Raw genomic sequence first — 20,184 nt, 5'->3', positions numbered from 1 at the left:
TTTAGCGTGTACACACTAGGGTTCTACCAACAGCACCAGAAAATAAAAAAAATAACAGTTGTGAGGATGGAAGATAAACAGTGAAAAGGGAAGTTTAAAAATGGGACTAACACACAATTCTATGGATATACTAAAAACTGCTTTATATAGGTAAATTGTAAGGTATATGAATTAAACCTAGTACAACTGCTACTAAAAGGAAGTGAATAAAAGTAGGCAAAGAAAAGAATAGCAAGACAAGCAGTGACATGGGGGAAGGACACTGGCCAACAGAGGATGAGCTAGGCTGCAGGGCTGGAGCCCCCAGTCTCCCACAAGTCTCTCTGTCTGAAGTCTAGGAAGATCTGAAGAGCATTTGCCTAGCAGATGACACTCTGGGCTCATTTCCCCAACATGATGTAAAAAAGAAAAACAAAACCTCCGAATGACCCAGAAACCAACCCCACAAATCTTCTGTTTTCCTGGGCAGAAAACAACCAATTCAGACTCTAGGGCATGCAGACTCTTTCTTATTCGACATGACTGCTCATAATTTGCAGCAGACAAGCTAAGATGTCTGAAATGACATAGCAGCCCAAACTTCAATGGGAACTAAACATGCTAAATGTGCATTACCATCCTAGAAGGAATTTAAAAAAGGAAGTTCTGAATAATGCAATTGCAAAGCTCAACTTGGGATAGAATTATGGAAAGATGGTAAAGTCAGAGCAGGATGAAAACACAAGTCACAAAGGTGACGATGGGGCCTACAATGGGCACATGATGGTGCAGGGAGGAGGGAGAAGCCTTGATGTCACATAATCAGCCAATAAACTTAAATAGAAGAATTCATATTAAGAAAAAGTACCAAGCACGTCAGCAAAAGATAGCTAATAAATTCTGACAAGGCAACGCTCTTCAAAAGTGTGTTCCTTTTAAAAACACATCCCTTGTTCCCAACTAACAAAGACGGCAAGCAAAGCCAGAAAGAAACCAACCACACAAAGACACACCAAAGAGGCAAGACAGGGATTCAATAAAAATGATGCTCTTACTTTTCTAATTCTTCAGGATCAAACTTCCACCAAGTCTCCGGCTCATGAAACTCTACTCTGTATCCTTTTCCTATGGCCTACACAGGGGAGGGAAAGACAAAACCCAGAGAACATGCTTAAGGAAAAGAAGGCACACAGGTACAAGTCCACCTGACAACAGGGAGGCCGCTCAACCAAGAAAAGTGCTTCTTGGCAAACTGTGGCTTAGGAAAATGCTAAGAGCACATAGCTGGACGAATTCTAATTACAAGCTTCACGTCCAGGAGTGACCAAGAAGATAGACACGCTCAATCACCATTGACACCATTCCCATTTTTTAGACACTAAAACCCAAACAAACCTATTTAGAAAACAAGGAAAGATCTCTTAATAATAACAATTGTATTGGCCTAACTTTCAGAATATGAAAATCTTATAAAAATAAATAAAAACCATGCATGTCTATTATTTACCATTTCCACATATGGTTTCATTTCCCAGGCTTGTGTATTAGTGTTGTCTATTATAACTGGAGATCTCCCCTGATCAATAGCTTGTTTTGCTGAAATAAAAACATATAAGTAAAATTTAACTATTTAGAATTAAGAAACATAATACAACTTTGCATTTAAAACAAAAAATTGCCACGCCTAACACAGAGAGACCCTGTCTCAAAAAACAAATAAACAACCCCCTAAAAAAACAGCAACAAAAGAATTATATTATCTCTTCAACTAGTGCCATTAAATACAAGACATGCTGCATACATTCTCTGGATTGATATTGATTTTAAAAAATAAACAAACAAACAAAATAACAAGCAACTGCAAAACCCATCTTGGAACATTTTGTTCACTTACAGCTAATGAAGCACTCAGTCTAGACCCAATTCTCACTAACAGGAAATACAGGTGATTAGGAATACAAGAAACAAAAATTTACTTACACAGAAAACAAATTTTAAATGAAAGGTGTAACAAAACACTGAAAGGCAGTAAGTATGTCTTTTATAGGTCAAAACAGTAGGTATTTCTATAAAAATGATGTGAGAGAGATGGCTCAGACAGAAGCGTACTTGCCACGCAAACCTAAAAGCCTACACCCATGCCCTACGGCCTATATAACCAGCAGGGGCACTGACACACGTCTGCAGTCCCAGAATCCTCACAGGCAGGAACACAGCCATGAACCTCACAGTTCAGCTAGCCTGGGATACCGAGTGCAACAACAGAAACAAGAGCCACCCTGCTTCAAAGCAAGACGGAAGAGAGAATCACTCCACACACACTGGGCACATGTGTACATGCCCCCCACACAAAATAAATAAATAAATAAATAAATAAATAAATAAATAAATAAATAAATTTAAGTGATGCATTTGAAATGTTAGTGTAAAAGAAAGACACAACTGAAACTTCATGTCAGGTAGCTCAGTACCAAGTTCAACTGATTTGAGACTCGTGGTCCTTAAGCATGTGACTGAGGAGAAGGCACCTTTACCTCTAAAGTCTATCACCCTACTGCAGTGTCCTCTCTTGACCACGAGGGAGAAATCACTGTCACAGTGAGCCATTTCTTAATGACAGCAGTGTATATAGTAACTTCCAAAAATTTACAAAGTTGAATGCAAAGATGAATTTTTCTTGATATACAGGACTCAAACCACTAAATTCAACCTAATGTAAGAGGCACGTCCAACCTGCATTTCATTGACGACGTGCGGCTGAGAATCACCATTATTTGTGACACAGTAAAAAATTGCGAACTCACTTAAAACACCATGAGATTTACTTTCTGCAAAAGTGTTTTTTGGAACTTATAGTACATGTATTTTTAAAAGATAGTTCTAGATCCAATACACATTATAATCATTTAGAAAATTAAAAACAAACAAATACAAACTGGAGATAGAGCAACGGCTCAGCTGTTAGGAGTACTAGCTGCTCTTCCAGAGGATGCAAGTTCAATTCCCTGCGCCCACATGGTGGCTCACACTGTAACTCCAGGTCCAGGGATCTGCATCTAGGTAAAACATGCATACACAGCCGGGCGGGTGGTGCACGCCTGTAACCCCAGCACTCAAGAGGCGGGCGGATCTTTGAGTGGTCTACAGAACAAGTTCCAGGATAGCCAGAGTTACACAGTTCAAGGCCAGCCTGGTCTACAAAGTGAGTCCAGGATACCCAAGGCTACAGAGAGAAACCCTGCTCAGAAAAAAAAAAAAACATATGCATACAATTCTTAAAATGAAAACTTTTTTTAAAGGGTCCATAGCCGCCAGGTGGTGGTGGCACACACCTTTAGTCCCAGCACTCAGTAGGCAGAGGCAGGTGGATCTTTGAGTGGTCTACAGAGCAAGTTCCAGGCCAGCCAGAGTTACAGAAAAACCCTATCTCAAAAAACAAAAACAAACAAAGCAATAACAAAAAATTTAGGCGGGGTGGTGGTGGCGCGAGCCTTTAATCCCAGCTCTCAGGTGGCAGAGCCAGGTGAATCGCTGTGAGTTCGAGGCCAGCCTGGTCTACAAAGCGAATCCAGGACAGTCAAGGCTACACAGAGAAACCCTGTCTCAAAAAAAAAAGAAAGAAAAAGGTCAGGGCTAGAGAGATGGCTCAGCAGTGAAGAAAACTGTGTGCTCTTCCAAGAGGTCCAGAGTTCAATTCCCAGCAACTACACCGTGGCTCACAAGTATATATTGGGATCTGACGCCCTCTTCTTGCATGCAGATATACATGCAGACAGAGCACTCATAGACTTAAAAAAAAAAAAAAGTAAAGGTCCACATCTTTTAGGTCTCATTCTGAGCCCCAAGGAGTCTGCCATTTTTTAAAGGAAGGAACCCCACACGATTCAAAATGTACTATCAGGACTGAGACCAGTACTTACGATGGAAAGAAACTGACTCATGTCTTCTAATATGGAGTATTAGACAGGGTTCTTATAATATAGTATTAATGAGGAAGACTAATACATGTATTTTTTAAAATTAAGATTTTTTCAGGGTGGAAATATAACTTTCAGAATACAAAAACAAAGGCATTCTCTGAATTATTCATAAGGTTTAAAAAAAGAAAGAAAAAAAGAAAGAAAGCCTATTGAAATGTTCCCCACCTGTATTTGATCAGTTTATATTGGTATACTATTTACAGGCCACCACCACCCCCCCCCGCCTTTTTTTTTTTGAGACAGGGTTTCTCTGTGTAATGTAGCCTTGGCTGCCCTTGAACTCACAGCGATCCACCTGCCTCTGCCTCCCGAGTGCTGGGATTAAAGGCGTGCGCCACCACTGCCTGGCCAGGCCACCAATTCTTATAATCTTGACCAGAGAAGGCAAATGCATTTACTATCATGTCTTCCATAAGGAAAACAACAGGATTCCAGGTTATTAACAGTTTGTCAAAGTCATTCAGCTAGTAAAAGTCTAAATCAAAAATAAAACCTAGATTAGACTCGTAGTAAACCACTCCATCCTCGGAGCCTTGGCCCAAACAAACCTCTGTTCTGGTTCCAGTCGTGGGCATCCCCAAGTTGGTTAACATTGTACCTGTACCCATCTTGATGGTGAAAGTAGTCATCAGTGCTGAACACGATGCCATCACGGCTCTGACCAAGCAGAATTCTGTCAACAAAAGATATCATAAGACTATAACCAGAGAAAGAAACACAGCAGGCAATGGACACGGGGCACTGGTTCCTTAGGGGCACTACAGGCAGAACAGCAGAGGGGCCAGTCCTTTCACTTCATGCGTCACTCTAGCCAACTGCAGGTACCAGCACTGGTGCTGTGACTTCAGACCACCATGCACTGCTTCCCGCATGGCGTCGGTTAACAACTACGCGTGCTGAAACTTTCTGTGAGTTCTGTGAATAACCTAGGACTGTCTTTCTCTAGTACAAGTGACCTGAAAATCAAGTAAGATTATGTAAGGGATCCCTCTGGGTAAAACATATTTGATCCATGATGGAGTTCACAAATTCACTTATATTAAACACAAACATAACTTATGAGAGTAAGAAAGAGCCTAAGACACAAGATCCTCTAACATATAACAAAGTAAACTTTAGAGACTGTTACATAAAATTAATCACTGAACACCAAATAAAAATTTCTCAGATCAAATCAGTAACAAGCTCTGCTTTTGAAAAACAAAACAAACAAAACAACTCCAAAAAAATCTTACAGTGATAAATTGCTAAGTAGGGAAATGTGGACAGAAAGATAAACAATGGAATTTCAAAAGGATCCAGATGCCAAACCACCAACTCCAATCTGAAGTTCCCAGATATTCAATCACAGTATTATTCCATAAACAACAAAAGCAAGCCAAAGCCACTATACTTACCTTGGCCTGTGTTTACACTACATAAACTCAAAGCAAAACCTGCTACTCCTGTCACTGTAACTGCTCCCATGCTGACGAGAGAACCGCCCCGTGCTGAAACCTGAGGTGCCCAAGCCCCGTGCACACCACTGTGTGACATCTGCATAGGAACTGTGCACACCTTCCACTCACAATACCAACAACAATGTAACGAGCCATACACACTGTACTGCTTAAGGGAACGATGCTGATTTTGGAGTATCAAGAATCTCCACCATCAGGAGACTGAGTGTCCCGGGAAAAGGAAGGCACAGGGAGACACGGATTTGGATCCAACAAGACAATTTCACTCTTTCCTCTCAATCAAGCAGATAACCAAAAAACTCGGTAACGTGACGGCGCTGGAAGGTGTGGGCGGTGGAGCAGTAACTTAGAGTAAAGGCATCTCCTCCTGGGAGAAGTTAGGAGTACTTCCCACCAAAGGAAGTAGGGGCACTTCAACTATTAACATGGCAAATGCCACAGCTCCTCTCCACAACGTATAAAACCTTACAATAAAATTAAGTGTTAAGTCTCAAATAGGCAAATTTTAAATGTGTATTTCTAGTTACAAGATTACAGTGCATTACATTTTTTTATAGCAAATTACATTAATCAAACTAAACGGAAGTTAAGGTTTGTGTTGTCTGTGTTCTTCTTTGGAAAAAATGGAGTTGGATTTCAATTTTGTACAGTTTTTTCCATACTATAGCTGGCATATCTGTATTTGCTTAAATACGTAACTTGAAATATAAAAATGATGTAATTATGTGTATTTACTTATATATGTGATCGTGACTATGTCAGGAAATTAGAAAAGGGTCATAAGAGGACAGAGATCCTAAGGGACGGGATACACGTGAAAAGAAGGCAGGAGAAAGGACTCTAAGGAAGGAAACCAGTCGAGGTGGGGCAGGGAGCGGACAATTATGTATGAAACACCACAATGACATTGATTAGTTTGTATGGGATTTCAAAATACTATAAAAAAAATTTTAAGTATTTTGTAAACAGAAAAAGAAAAAAAGATGCTGGGGCTAGAGAGACAGATGGCTCAGTGGCTAAGAGCGCTGTCTGCTCTGGCAGAAGTCTATGGTTTGATTCCCAGCAAGCACATGTCAGCTGACAACCACAACTCCATTTCTAGGGAATCCAATATCTCTTGCTGACCTCTAAGGGCACCAGGCATACCTAACGTATAAAGTTTTAAGAATCTAGAAAATGAAAATGTCATGCATTAGCATTCTAAACCAGAGTGAAATCACTCTAATAGGTTTAGACCGCAGCTAAGCACAGGATAACTAATCATATTCCACAGCACCAGAATCCAGGCTGTCCTCCCAGAATCTTCTGTACATTTGCTTCTATGCCCTTTTGGCATATGGTTGGTTTTTTGTTTTTTGTTTTTTTTGGGGGGGGTAGGGGGGTCGGGTGGAGTTCTAGACAGGGTTTCTCTGTGTAGCCCTGGCTGTCCTAGACTCGCTTTGTAGACCAGGCTAGACCTGAACTCACAGTGATCCGCCTGCCTCTGCCTCCAGAGTGCTGGGATAAAAGGAGTGCGCCACCATACCCGGCTTGCAGATGGTTTTTAAGATGCCAACAATACCACTGTGCTTAAGAAATAGTTTAAGTTCTCCAAGTTAAAAGAATAGGAAAATAGCAGTACATTTTCATTATCAAACTTGTGTGACTTTCTTAACTACATAAATAAGGAGTGAAAGCTGAGCCTCAGGAGACAGTTTCTTTCTGGACAGTAGGAAGTAAGTGTCCATGCAGCCTTTTCAATCTCACACAATTATCTTAGTGCATAAAGTTTCACTTCTGGAAATTCAAATAGTGCTCATGAATCTAGGGGGATGGGATACCGTGACAAGCACATAACACAAAAATAAGTTAACACCAGTATTTTCAGCTGGGAGCAGTGGTGGACACTTGTATTCCCAGCCAAGACTACACAGAGAAACCCTGTCTTGAAAAACCAAACCAATCAACAACCAAACAAATAAGAACATCAGTGTTTTCAAAATTCTTATACTCAGCATTATCTCAAGTCAGGTATTCTTTTTTTGTTGTTTGATTTTTGAGACAGGGTTTCTCTGTGTAGCCTTGACTATCCTGGACTTGCTTTGTAGACCAGGCTGGCCTCAAACTTAGTGATCCACCTGCCTCTGCCTCCCAAGTGCTGGGATTAAAGGCATGCACAACCACCACCCGGCCTCAAATCAGGTATTCTTAGAGGATTCTCCCAACGTTAACAATTTGGAATTTAGTAAATCAAACAACTAATGAAACACAATCAATAGCCCTTTGAGCTAGCTTTTGGTCTCATATATATCTATGGTGTCCTTTAAGTCTCAAAACACTGAACATCTGGTATTAAGTCCAGCAAAGAAAATAGTTACAGAAGCTCAGCCATCAGAGTGTAAGATGTAACGCTAGGTGAAGTTGTCTGACTCCCAAACCAATGGCCTACGATGATCCTTATACAGTCTCCTCCCCTGGAGAGTTCTGAATGGATTTGGTTAGTAGCTTCTAAGGTGGATCTCTTTTTTTCCTCTTTTTTTTCTTTTTTTTTGTTTGTTTTTTTGAGGCAGTTTCTCTGTGTAGCCTTGGCTGTCCTGGACTCACTCTGTAGACCAGGCTGGCCTCGAACCCACAGAGATCCAACTGCCTCTGCCTCCTGAGAGCTGGGATTAAAGGTGTGCACCACCACGCCTGGCCTAAGGTGGATCTCTTAACTTCCAGGGCAGCTATTAGGCCTACACAGTAAGTTCTACAGTTCTCTGCCAGATATCCCAAATAATCAAGTCAGTGGTTCTCAACCTTCCTAATCTTGTTTGTGACCCTTTAATATAGTTCCTCATGTTGTGGTGACCCCTAACCATAGTTATTTTCGTTGCTATTTCGTAACTATAATTTTGCTACCGTTATAAATCATAATGTAAATATGTGACCCCTGTGGGGTGGCGACCCACTCAAAAGTGAACCTGGCACACGCTGAGACCCTGGCGCAGGAGCACTTTACCCAGGTGCTTTAGGGGTAGGGAGAGGTGGCTCAGAGGTTAAGAGCATTGGCTGCTTTTCTAGAGGTCCTGGACTCAATTCCCAGCACCTACAGGGCAGCTCACAAAAGTCTGTAACTACATAAAATCAAAAGAAAACTTTTTAAATGGGCATCTGCTTAACATTTCTCAGATAAGAATTAAGACAGTATTTCCTATTGAGTTCAACTAAGACCACTCTCTCCCAAAGGCAGGAAAAAAAAATCTCTTGTATCACTTTAAAATAGTGCTTCTTAATGCCTACGGTTACTGTAACAAATGAGCTGAAATCATCTTGCAGTTTCAGCAGTCAGCAATTCAAAACCCCTTTCAGTGCTGCCAAGCCCGCAGGCCCCTCTTCTCCAAGCTGGAGAATGCTGTGTGGTTTGGCCATTAGTACAAAGTGGGCAAAGTAGGGTCTCCTCTCTTCTGTCCTTACGTCTCTGTCTCCTTCACATTAAGAAGCTTTGCGATTACACTGGGCCAACACAAGATAATCAGCTCATGCCCAACATTTAACCTCAACTCCCTTTTACCTCAGAAAGTAAAAAGCACAGTATATACCACAGTAAATGATTTAAAAAAAAATACTAACATTAAGCTGGGTGTGGCAACGCAACACCTTTAACACCAGCAGAGGCAGGTGGACTCTGTGAGTTTGAGGCCAGCCTGATCTACAAAGAGTCTAGGATAGCTAAGACTACACAGAGAAACCCTGTATTGAAAAACCAAAAAACCAACCCCCCCCCCAAAAAAATTAACATTAAAAACTTTTTTAGGAACACTTGACTCTTTAGCAACGTTTATTTTGTGTGTTTGGAGGGGGCGGGGCATACGGCATGTGGGTTCCACAGATCTAAATTCTGGTCAACAGGTTTGATGGCGGTGCCTTTACTCCACTGAGCCATTCTGCTAGCCCAAATTATTATATTTCTTTAATCCATATTTTTCTTATATATTTTTTACTTTAGAAGTTATTTTTTGAATGATGTAAGAGAGAAAGCAGTTTTGAATATTTTTCTTATAAACCTACTGTGTTACCATTATTGAACATTTTCCCAACTGCTCTAAAATACAAGTTCACAATACAGTAACTATTTATGTAGCACTTACATTATTTAGCAAAAAGCTAGATATAGTGGCACTAGCAGGAAAGTTACAGGTTGTGGTACATGTTGTACTACACAGAGACCTTGAATGAATGAATGAATGAATGAATGTATGTATGTCTTGGGCACTTACCAGGATGTATGTATGTATGTATGCATGTATTCATTCTTGGGCACTTACCATGTTACGTACGTATGTATGTATGTATGTGTGTCTTGGGCACTTACCATGTTGGAGACATATGGTTTTAGAAGAAGTAGACAAGTAGAATACAGCTCTAGCTCTAGCACTTAGATGGGCTGTGGTGGGAGATAAACTATCAAGCCACTGCATGTCCTTTTGGCTCTCTGCTTATAACGCTGAACAGACTAAATACATTTAACATAATTGTTATAATTTACCTTAAAATAATTGAGTACAAATGAGACCATTTAGATGATTTAAGCTGTACCCTAGGCAGTTGTCTGATCAGAGAAATGATATGCCTTGCTAGCTAAGCATGGACTACTCTCCAAATATGGAGTACAAGCTGTTACAAGTGTTTAACCACCTTTACCCCCCTCCCCAGACAGGGTTTCTCTGTGTAGCCTTGGCTGTCCTGGACTCACTTTGTAAACCAGGCTGGCCTTGAACTCACAGTGTTCTACCTGCCTCTGCCTCCGAAACGCTGAGATTAAAGCTGTGCACCACCATGCCCAGCAATTATTATTATCTTAACAAGCATGAGGCACTCTTCCAGAAACAAGTAACCTTTGCCTTCTTATAATCAAAATGGCTTAGATCAACCGTCAATGAATGAAAAGTTAATGCTGTCTTACATACCTTATACTGAATATAAAACAATAATGGTAAAAACTATGTCAATTTTTAAATTACTAAAGATGCAAAAGATAATAAAAGCCTCAAAAAGTAGCTGTGTATACCTGCAGCTCTAACACTTGGGAAGCTGGAGCACCAGAGCGCATGAGTTCCAGGACAGCCAGATGCCTCACAGTGGGTTCTAGAATTGCTGGACTAAACAGTAAGTTCCAGACTAGCTCAGGCTACCATACTAAGACAGTCTCAAAACAAAGAAACAAAACCATCAGGAGGCATTAAAAAGAATCTTTAAATAAGCCATTGTATGACCAGCAGGAACAAACAAGTGCAAACAGTTGAGGGGTGGTACTGTTTTTAATAGTAGCTTCTGCTAACCTCAACTGTGTCTTCTAGGCTTTGCTCCTATAAAATGAAAACTCAAGTCATCTCATCAAACTTTCCTATGGCAAAGCACTCTCTAAACTAGAAACCACGACACAAACGGCAGTGCTTATGCATCTGTCTAGGGGAGCGGTTCCCACTGCGCTCCACTTTTCCTTCAAGCAAATACATAGTGATAGTGACATAATCACCTCTAGCTCATCTTTCCCTTAGGTCTTCTTGAAGTTCTAGTGAGTTCTATTTCAACATTCTCCAATTTATTGTCCTAACTTTCTTATATTTTTCTATACTCAGCCCTAACAGACCCACTTCATCCAATTTCCAAATCTCAATTGTTTTCTCTGACATAGCTTAAATCCAGAACACTGTTTGTAAAACAGCTTCATTCTTCTGAGTCTCAATTTCATACTCTCTACAAAAACATCATGAATCAAAATTCAAAGACAAAACTTAAATAGCTTATAATCTAGCTGGAAAATCTGTATTATAAACTGAATTTGTTTTTTTTTTTCTAAAGCAGCAGCTCTCAACCTGTGGGGGTTGAATGACCCTTTCACAGGGGTCACCTTAGAACATAGGAAAACATATTTTCATAACAGTGACAAAATTACAATTATGAAAGTAGCAATGAAAATAATTTTATGGTTGAGTCACAACATGAGGAACTATATTAAAGGGTCACAGCATTAGGAAGACAGAACCACTGGTCTAAAGAAATTTTCTTTAAAAAAAAAAAGATTTATTTATTATTATATATACAGTAGTCTGCCTGCATGTGTCCCTGCAGTCCAGAAGAGGGCACCAGATCTCACTATAGACGGTTGTGAGCCACCACGTGGTTGCTGGGAATTGAACTCAGGACCTCTGGAAAAACAGACAGTGTTCTTAACCACTGAGCTATCTCTCTAGCCTGAAATTTTTTCTTTTCTTTTCTTTTTTTTTAAAGATTTATTTATTATGTATAGTGTTTTGCCTTTGTGTATACCAGCATGCCAGAAGGGGACACCATATTTCATTAGAGACGGGTTGTGAGCCACCATGTGGTTGCTGGGAATTGAACTCAGGACCTCTGAAAAAGCAGTCAGTGCTCTTAACTGCTGAGCCATCTCTCTTCTTTAGACCATATTAAAGAAATTTCTTTAGAACATAAAAAGACATTTTATTTCTTTAGAGCATATTACAAGTAAATATAAGTTCTTCAGATATTTGTCTTCATCCAAAAGATACCATTTGTTTAAACCTTGCTTAGAATAAATCTTATATGAACTGCAAGAAATTTATATTTTTTGAATTATTTTCCACAATTGCACGAATTATGCCAATACAGAAATCTGAAATGACACAATAAAAACACCACCAATTCTAACTCTACTAATTCAGAGCGCTCAATTCAACACATTACACATTTAAAACTAAATAGCACTTCACCTCACAGGGCTGGAGAGATGGCTCAGTGGCTAAGAGCACTGGATGATGCTAATGTCAGAGGAACCAGAGTCCACTCCCAGAACTCACATGGTGGCTCACAACTGTTTGTTACTACAGTTCCACAGGATCTGGTGCTCTTTTCTGGCCTCTGGGAAGCAGTGCACAGACACACATGTAAACAAAACACTCATATAAAGAAAAAATATTTTTAAAAAAATTTCTCTCCCAGTCAGACATGAACATGGCACAATGCTTAACACACTTAAGAATCCTTTTCTAGCCGTGCAGTGGTGGCGCACACCTTAATCCAAGCACTCGTGAGGCTGAGCCAGGCTTATCTCTGTGAGTTCAAGGCCAGCCTGGTCTACAAAGTCCAGGACAGTTAAGGCTACACAGAGAAACCCTGTCTTGGGGGGAAAAGATTCCTTTCCTTAGGTTATCTATAGTGTTTTTCAAATTCTAAGAAAACAAATATCCCTTATTTCATTAACAGACAGCAAAACTTGCCTGACAGCGTACAGTGGAAAAGTATCAGGGTCCAGCTTTTCTTTAGTTCTGCTTCTGTTGCTGTTTTAATTATAGCTTATTTTTAAAGCCCCTAAAGGAAACTATAGTTTCTTTTATCTACCTATCACTTTTATCTATCTAGCACCATTAATTCTCCCCTTCCCATTAGACCACATCTTTTAAAGTATTCGCATCAGATGTCACCCCCAAATACAGCATATAAAGGATTTTCCACAAGAAACACAAAAGCATTTATCGCTGACAACTCATTTCTTTTTAAGTAATGAATTAATTATCAAGTATTCACTTAGGATCTCTTACCGAGATAACGTTGTTTTTCCAGAACCAGGAAGGCCTCGCAAAAGAATCAGTAATTTCTGTAGTTTATCTAAGTTCTCCTCTGGAAACCACTGGCTCACAAACCTGTCTGTTTCATTATGCTTGTCCAAGGGAGGGTCTCGCCAGCACACTCTGGTTTCATAGAAACCACTATGCACACTGTCATCGTGTACACTGTAGTCACTTCTAAAGGGATGAAAATCACTGCCGGTCACAGCATAGTTAGCATACTCATCCATCTGATTAGAAGTCAGATAGCTCCAGCTGTCCTGACAACTATCCACATAGCACCCGCTCCGCATCTGAGAGTCAGCGTGCGTGTGGAAGATGTGTGCTAGAGGATCTAGCGGGGCCCCAAACCTCTCAATATTAAAATGATAATCAAAACTGGGAAGAGGAGGACCGTGGGGTAGGACAAAAGGATGTATCGGCGGCCACTCAGGCCTGAAGGAGGGAAAGGCAGGGATCACTTCCTCCTCACAGGGATAGCTGCCTGGCGCGTCCTCCACACAGTGCTGGTAACCATGTGACTGAGGAGCACTGCGGAGAGCTTTCGTCTCCTCCTCAGATTCTAAGGCATTATAGCTCTGGTCGTGAGGGATGATCTGCTCCTGGGAAGGTTCCGGTTCCTTACAACTGCCTTGTGAAGCTTCGTTTTCATTTTCCAGTTCTTCAATTTCTTTGTAAAACTGGGATAATTCTGTGTCAATCTCCAATTTTTTGGAGTTAAATTTCTGCTTTTCCTCTTGTCTTCTTTTGCCCTCTGTACCACTGAGAGGGTGGGTCTCCGCCCTCCTTCCTCGGCATTTCTCTTTTTCAGGGGGTTTGTACACGGGGCCTATGAATGCTTTACTTGTGCTATAGATTCCATCATCCCTGGACAGTGGCGAAGGCTTTCCATCCTGCAGAGCTTGTGAACCGATGGACTCGGCACCACCTGGTTTATTACCAGGCATCTCCTCCTGCAAAGGCTGTAACACCTCTGTACTTTCGGTTTTGTCTTCCTGAGGACAAATACGTCTCCTGAAGTGAATGGTGGCCACAGAGGCCCTACTATTTCCGGTCTTTGCTTGGAGTCTCTGATTATCAGGGCCACCTCGACGGGGGAAAACACAACTATCTGCAGTCGACTTCAATTTTTTATAGCATGGTTCTCTTGTTAGTTCTTTTCCAGGTCCCAAAAACTTAGCCTCAATTTCACTATAAGGCATCTGAGGAGTAAAGCATACAATTATTAGGTAATCATTAAAACAAAAACAAATGCTTTTCATAAGAAAGGAATTTTAGAAAATAATTTGTGATATAAGCATTTAATAGTAACATCTTCCCAACTATAGTCAAACTGTAATTTTAATAACTACGTATTTTAAGTACTGTCGTAATATAGGAGGACTCTCACTGAAGTTAGAATCATTTAAAAATATATGTGCACCTCATTTTTTTGGAGTTACATAAGATGAATGTACGGTCTCATGGATGCTAAACAAGCACTCTGACAGAGCTATCTCCTCTCCCCTTTCTTCCTGTCGTATCTAAGTTGACAAGGGTGGCCTTGAATTCACTCTGTACACTGAGGCCTTGGACTTTCCATCATCCCCCCAGCAGCTGAGATTACAGGCCTGTGCTACCAGTCCAATCTTTAAACGATCTGTTCCAGCCAGGCGGTGGTGGTGCACGCCTTTAGTCCCAGCACTCGGGAGGCAGAGACAGGCGGATCGCTGTGAGTTCGAGGCCAGCCTGGTCTACAGAGTGAGTCCAGGACAGCCAAGGCTACACAGAGAGACCCTGTCTCTAAAAACTTAAACAAAAAAACAAAAACTGATCCATTCCAGAGTTTAAGAACGTACGTTTGAAAACTTGAACCCACATCATGTGTCTCTACAGGTAGATGGCTAGCCATCTGTTTCTAAATTGGCTATGGTACCTTCCTTTTTGAAGTCACTATGTTTTTTGGAGTATAGGCTTTAACCACCAAACGACAATCATCTCTCCTTAGCATCCAAAATACTAGACTAACTAAAATGCAGGCGTTGTGGACCTTTTCTTTGCAAGTAGTATAAAAGCCATTCCCAACTTTGTGTAGTCATTCGAAAGAAAAAAAGACTCTGAGTTTCATTGATACAAATTATGCTTAGGGAACTTTAAAAATCAAAGCATTCATCCTTTCTAGTAGTTTCTCTAGCTTGAAAGTAAACTTTTTAGGCAAATGGAGAAAGGAACTCAAACCCAGCCTGGGCTACACTGTAAATTCAAGACCAGTCTGCACTACACAAGACCCTGTCAATAAAGTAATTTTACTTCTCTTGACAGGCAATGGTGGCTTAACTCCAGCACTGAGGCAGCTGAGTGAGGCGGAACTCGGTGAGTTCGAGGCCAGCCTGGTCTACAAAGGAGTTCCTTACACAGGGAGTAACCCTGTCTCGAAAAGCCAAACCAAACCAAACAATAATCTTTACCAAACCCAAAAGCCCGTTTTGGTCAGTACTTCATTCGTCCTGCTCTTGGCACCAAAATCCAAACCCCCAAAACTAGAGAAAAGAGCAGCCAGTTTTAATACAAGAGATGAAGGAAGCTCGGACAGCGGAGGAAGCCATCGCCTCGGAAACAGCCCCCACCTCAGCCCCACCTCCCCGTGTCCTCCTGCTAACGTCAGAGGCGGCGGAGGGAGGGCGGAGGGGCGCCCGGCCCCCGGCCAGAGGCGCCAAGGTCCTGTCTGAGCATCTGCCGAGGGCTCGGAGGCTGACAGCTGCTCTCGGGGCTTCCATGCTCGCAACAGGGCGAAAGAATCGGGTCAAGCCGAGAGCGAAAACTCGAGCCGTTCGCAGAAGAAACCGGAAATACCTCCTTCACCTACGCTGAGGCATCTGCTCACCTCAAGCGTGTACTTCCAACCCCTTCCTCCTCAGCCCCCTCCCAACAAAAACAAAAACAAAAACAAAAGCAAAAGCAAAAAACTTGGGCAAAGACGCTCACCTCCGGGAAGGCGAAAGACCGTCCTAGAAGCTGCTACGAAGCCGAGAGGGGGTGGGGTAGAGATATGCCTGGCAGGAGCTGCTCCATACGCAAGATGGCCACCACCGCTCGGGTTTCCCATGCAGCGCCGCGGGCTCGCGCCGAGCATTGTGGGAATTGAAGTCCGGCGACCCTTAGGATCCTAGTTTACTTCTGGCACCGAGACTCGGTCTTCCAGAGTCCTTTGCATGATGTACGCGCTAATTTCCGCCCTGGAGTGGGCAAGTTACTTAAAGAAACACTAACTAAAAAGATAGCAACCTCCTCTAGCGCTCGCCACTGAAGGAAAGGAACAAGAAGAGTCCTTGGCGCCCCCAGGTGGATGCGCAAGCCCCTCGCGGTGGAGTGAATGGTTTTCTGGCTTTTTAGGAGACAAAAGAATTAGCCTTGGGTTCAAAAGAGAAACATTTTGTATAGCAGTTGGGTTGCTTTGGTTTCTAGGAAACACCACTGAGTATAGTTTTAAGCTCCTGAACTTCTGTAGAAGAACAGAGTGCCTGCACCGCAGAACCCCGTATCAGATAGACAACTCTCAGGGGGAAAATGTTATAAAGTGTCTTACGTCCAGGTAAGAAAACTGCTGTATAGATGTGGATTGAATTAAAAATAAATGCATAGCCGGGCGCGGTGGCGCACGCCTGTAACCCCAGCACTCAGCGAGGCAGAGCAGGCAGATCTCTGTGAGTTCATGACCAGACTGGTCTACAAAGTGAGTCAAGACAGCCAAGGCTACACAAGAGACCGTCTCGGATAAATAAATAAATAAATAAATAAATAAATAAATAAATAAATAAGCAAGCCAACCAAATATTAAATAACTTCAAATAAGGGCCTCCCCGCCCCTTTTCCACCACCATTAGCCTATTGTCCCCTCCACCCTGTGTTTCATTTAGGCCCTCACAAGAAAGTCAACCATCTCTTCATATTTGCATAATTCTTGCCTCCAAAACAATAATGTTTTAATTTACATTAGAGTACGTATCACCATTATTATGACCCAGAGGGCTTACAATCTATCCCCTTACTGATGTTAGCAAAAAATAGAGTAAGACACAACAGATCTGATGTGGAGAGATTTTTTTTGTAGAAGGGGGGCAGAGAAAGGGGGAAGTAGCGCCCTAGGGGGACAGAGAGAGAGCTAGCGACGGTGAAGCCATGAGAAAGAGAGAGAGGGAGAGAAGGAGGGAGGGAAGGAGGGAGGAAGGGAAGGAGAGAGGGAGAGAGACAGACAGACAAGGTGGCAGATTGGCCCTTTTATATCTGTTGCCAGCTGAAAAGTCTCTGCCACACACCTGGCTGCCGCAGGCAATGATGTCATAGGTTGCTAAGCAACCTAGAGGCAGGCTAGTGGAGCTACCTACATGCTAACAACAGGGCTTCTTGAAATACAGTTTTCACTACAACCTCGTTTTCCTCATCTTTAGCTTCAAGTTATGCCTCAAGTATTTTACCTGCATGTATATTTGTGCACAAAGTGCATGTCTGATACAAGACATGAAGAAGAGACTGACCTCAAACTCCCTATAAGCCAAGGAGAGATCATCTAGGATTTCTGATCCTCCTGCTTGGATTACAGGCCTGTACCATCACGACCACCCTAAGAAATGTGGTCTTTGACATTCATGGTGCTATATCGTTGTAATAGCTGACGTTTTAAATTTGTTTTTGTAGAAACAGGGTTTCTTCGTGTAGCCCTAGCCGTCTTGAAATTCACTTTGTAGACCAGACTGGCCTCGAACTCAGAGATCCACCAGCCCAGAGATGAGAGGATCTGAGGAATCCACCAAGCAGTGTCATAAAGAACCCCAGAAAGGGCACTTGAGTCAGGGGACAGTGACAACTGCCACCACTGTCAAGGGTTGTGAGTGCTGTAGGGAGGTCAGAGTAAAGAGGTGAGGGTGAAGAAGAAAAAGACCATGCCTGTAAGCAAGAGAAACCCCATTTACTCTACGAAGCAAAGACAAGCAGTGACCAGTGTCCTTGTCCTGGTTGTGTCCAATCCCTGTTTCTACCCTTCCATTGTGAAGAAGCTGGTGTTCTAGAAGGCAACAGCAAGCCTATTGTTTAGTCAGCACATTGACACCTCTGTGCCCCCAGAATCCTCCTACATCCCATCATCCCACAGGAGCTGGAAGTGTGGCAGACGGTTTATAATCCTTTGACATCCACTGGCTTGCTCTCGCCCTTCAGTTCTGAGAATTGAACCTGGGACCTAGCGTGGCAGGCAAAGCCTCCAGCACAGAGCCACATCTTCAACCCCCTGCTGACATCTCCTAACATTTGACTTTTCAGATAGAAGTGTATGTATGAGCTGCCTCCTTCGCGTCATGCTTACTGCGGAGCACCAGAGCCTGACAGCATCAAGATTCTGGTGTAATTGTCAGGGATCACATGTGTGGTGGTGGCTCCTCTAGCTTGTCAGCTTTTGACTGTATCTGGAGTGTGCTGCAGGCCGGAAATGGGGGGCACCCCTGTGAGAGATTTCCTGCTTGGCTTGAAGTGGGCGAATCCACTTCAAGTGCAGGCCTTTGAGGCAAGAAGACACCTGCTGGCTGGAGAGATGGCTCAGCGGTTAAGAGCACTGGCTGCTCTTCTGGAGGTCCTAGGTTCAATTCCCAGCAACCAACCACATGGTGGCTCCCAACCATCTAGAATGAGATCTGGTGCCCTCTTCTGGCCTACAGGTGTACACGCAGGCAGAGCACTGTATACACGCTTTTAATCCCAGCACTCGGGAGGCAGAGGCAGGTGGATCTCTGTGGGAAAGATTAAGCTTTGTCACAGGTGGAAGCAGTCTTGGTGGGCTTTACCCTTGGGGCACACCATGAATACCTTGTGAGAGACTGTTTGGAGCCTTCCTGGGCTTGGAATTCAGGAAGCCTACCTGGGAACCCCACCGTGGCTATTGTTTTCCTAATTGACCCTCGAAGGGAGGAGGAGACCGCCCTTTGCATGTGACTGGGAAGGTGGTGAGGAGAAAAACAAGAGGTAGAGAGGAAGAAGGAGCAAGGCGCGGAGAGAGAGGAAGGGACCGGACCAGCTCGTGGGACAGAGACACCTAAGGACCCGTCCTGCCGACGGATTCCAGGAGGTTTACTCTTCTGTCCCTTTAACCTTTTTTTCCTTCTTGTATGTGCTAGTTGGGTTGTATAATAAAGTTTAATTGTTAATAAACAGAGCCAACAGATCTCTGTGAGTTCAAGGCCAGCCTGGTCTACAAAGAGAGTTCCAGGACAGCCAAGGTTACACAGAGAAACCCTGTCTTGAAAAACCAAAACCAACCAAACAAACAAAAATGTTGAAGAAGAAGAAGAAGAAGAAGAAGAAGAAGAAGAAGAAGAAGAAGAAGAAGAAGAAGAAGAAAAAGGAGATGACACATGCCTTTGATTCAAATCTTGAGGCAGGGAGACACACCTTTAATGTGGGCCTTGCCTGAAGCCTATGCAGAGACATCGAAGAACAACGCTTTTGCTCCATGCCTTCTTGCCCTAATTTTTCCTGGCACTGGAGCCATCTTCTTTGGGAATTCCAACATCTATAGCAGACCAGCTGAGACACCCAACCCTGTGGGACTGAGAAGCTACTGGACTCCTGGACTTTCCGTGCACAGCCAGCCATTGGTGGATTAGCTGAACCACAGCCCATAAACTATTCTAATAAACCGTGTGTGTGTGTGTGTGTGTGTGTGTGTGTGTGTGTGTGTGTATCTATGTAAGTTCTGTGACTATAGAGAACTCTAATACAGCATGTTACCACTCACAATATATAAAGTTTGATGTGTTATTGTGTACACTCTATTACTGAGATTTTTAGAACTGTGGCAGCACAGTGTTCAGAAGTCCCAGTTTGTGATGTATATTCATGAATGCTTTTGTATAGTGTGTCAGAAGCTATCCTAAATGTATGATATATTTGATTCATTAGCTACTACTATTCTTATCTTTATATTTCAAACCAAGAAAAGGAGGACTTTGAACATTGTTCAAGAGCCCAGATTCAGTAAGCAGGGGAGACAAGAATTTAGATTCACGTAATCTACTTTAGGTAATGCTCACTTTGTGTGCTGTCTTGTATTTCTATATGTAGTATGTATGTATGTATGTATGTATGTATGTATGTATGTATGTATGTATGTTTTCTGAGACAGGGTTTCACTGTGTAGCCTTGGCTGTC

The 20,184-nt window shown here is 42.4% G+C and overlaps 1 protein-coding gene across 5 annotated transcripts in view; it reads right to left on the bottom strand.

The window, feature by feature from the left end:
- Positions 1-15,871, bottom strand: part of LOC311587527 (NEDD4-binding protein 2-like 2) — a 53,522-nt gene extending 37,651 nt beyond the window's left edge. The window contains exons 1-5 of one of the 5 annotated variants that reach the window (XM_084764461.1): positions 15,615-15,870; positions 12,982-14,210; positions 4,508-4,632; positions 1,487-1,575; positions 1,035-1,111 (exon numbers count right to left, since the gene is read on the bottom strand). In XM_084764461.1, the coding sequence (XP_084620587.1) occupies positions 1,035-1,111; positions 1,487-1,575; positions 4,508-4,632; positions 12,982-14,210; positions 15,615-15,764 (1,670 nt within the window). In that variant the 5' untranslated portion in view covers positions 15,765-15,870. Of the gene's footprint in view, positions 1-1,034; positions 1,112-1,486; positions 1,576-4,507; positions 4,633-12,981; positions 14,211-15,614 lie in introns of those variants that run through there. The other 4 variants (XM_084764463.1, XM_084764462.1, XM_084764464.1 and 1 more) reach the window with 4 other exon arrangements.
- Positions 15,872-20,184: the final 4,313 nt, after the last annotated feature.

Source organism: Acomys minous, assembly GCF_964271855.1.
Source record: "Acomys minous genome assembly, chromosome: 16".
In the NCBI taxonomy this organism is placed as follows: domain Eukaryota; kingdom Metazoa; phylum Chordata; class Mammalia; order Rodentia; family Muridae; genus Acomys; species Acomys minous.
The sequence above is the reverse complement of the archived record's forward strand: the minus strand, read 5'-3'. Positions and strand labels throughout refer to the sequence as shown.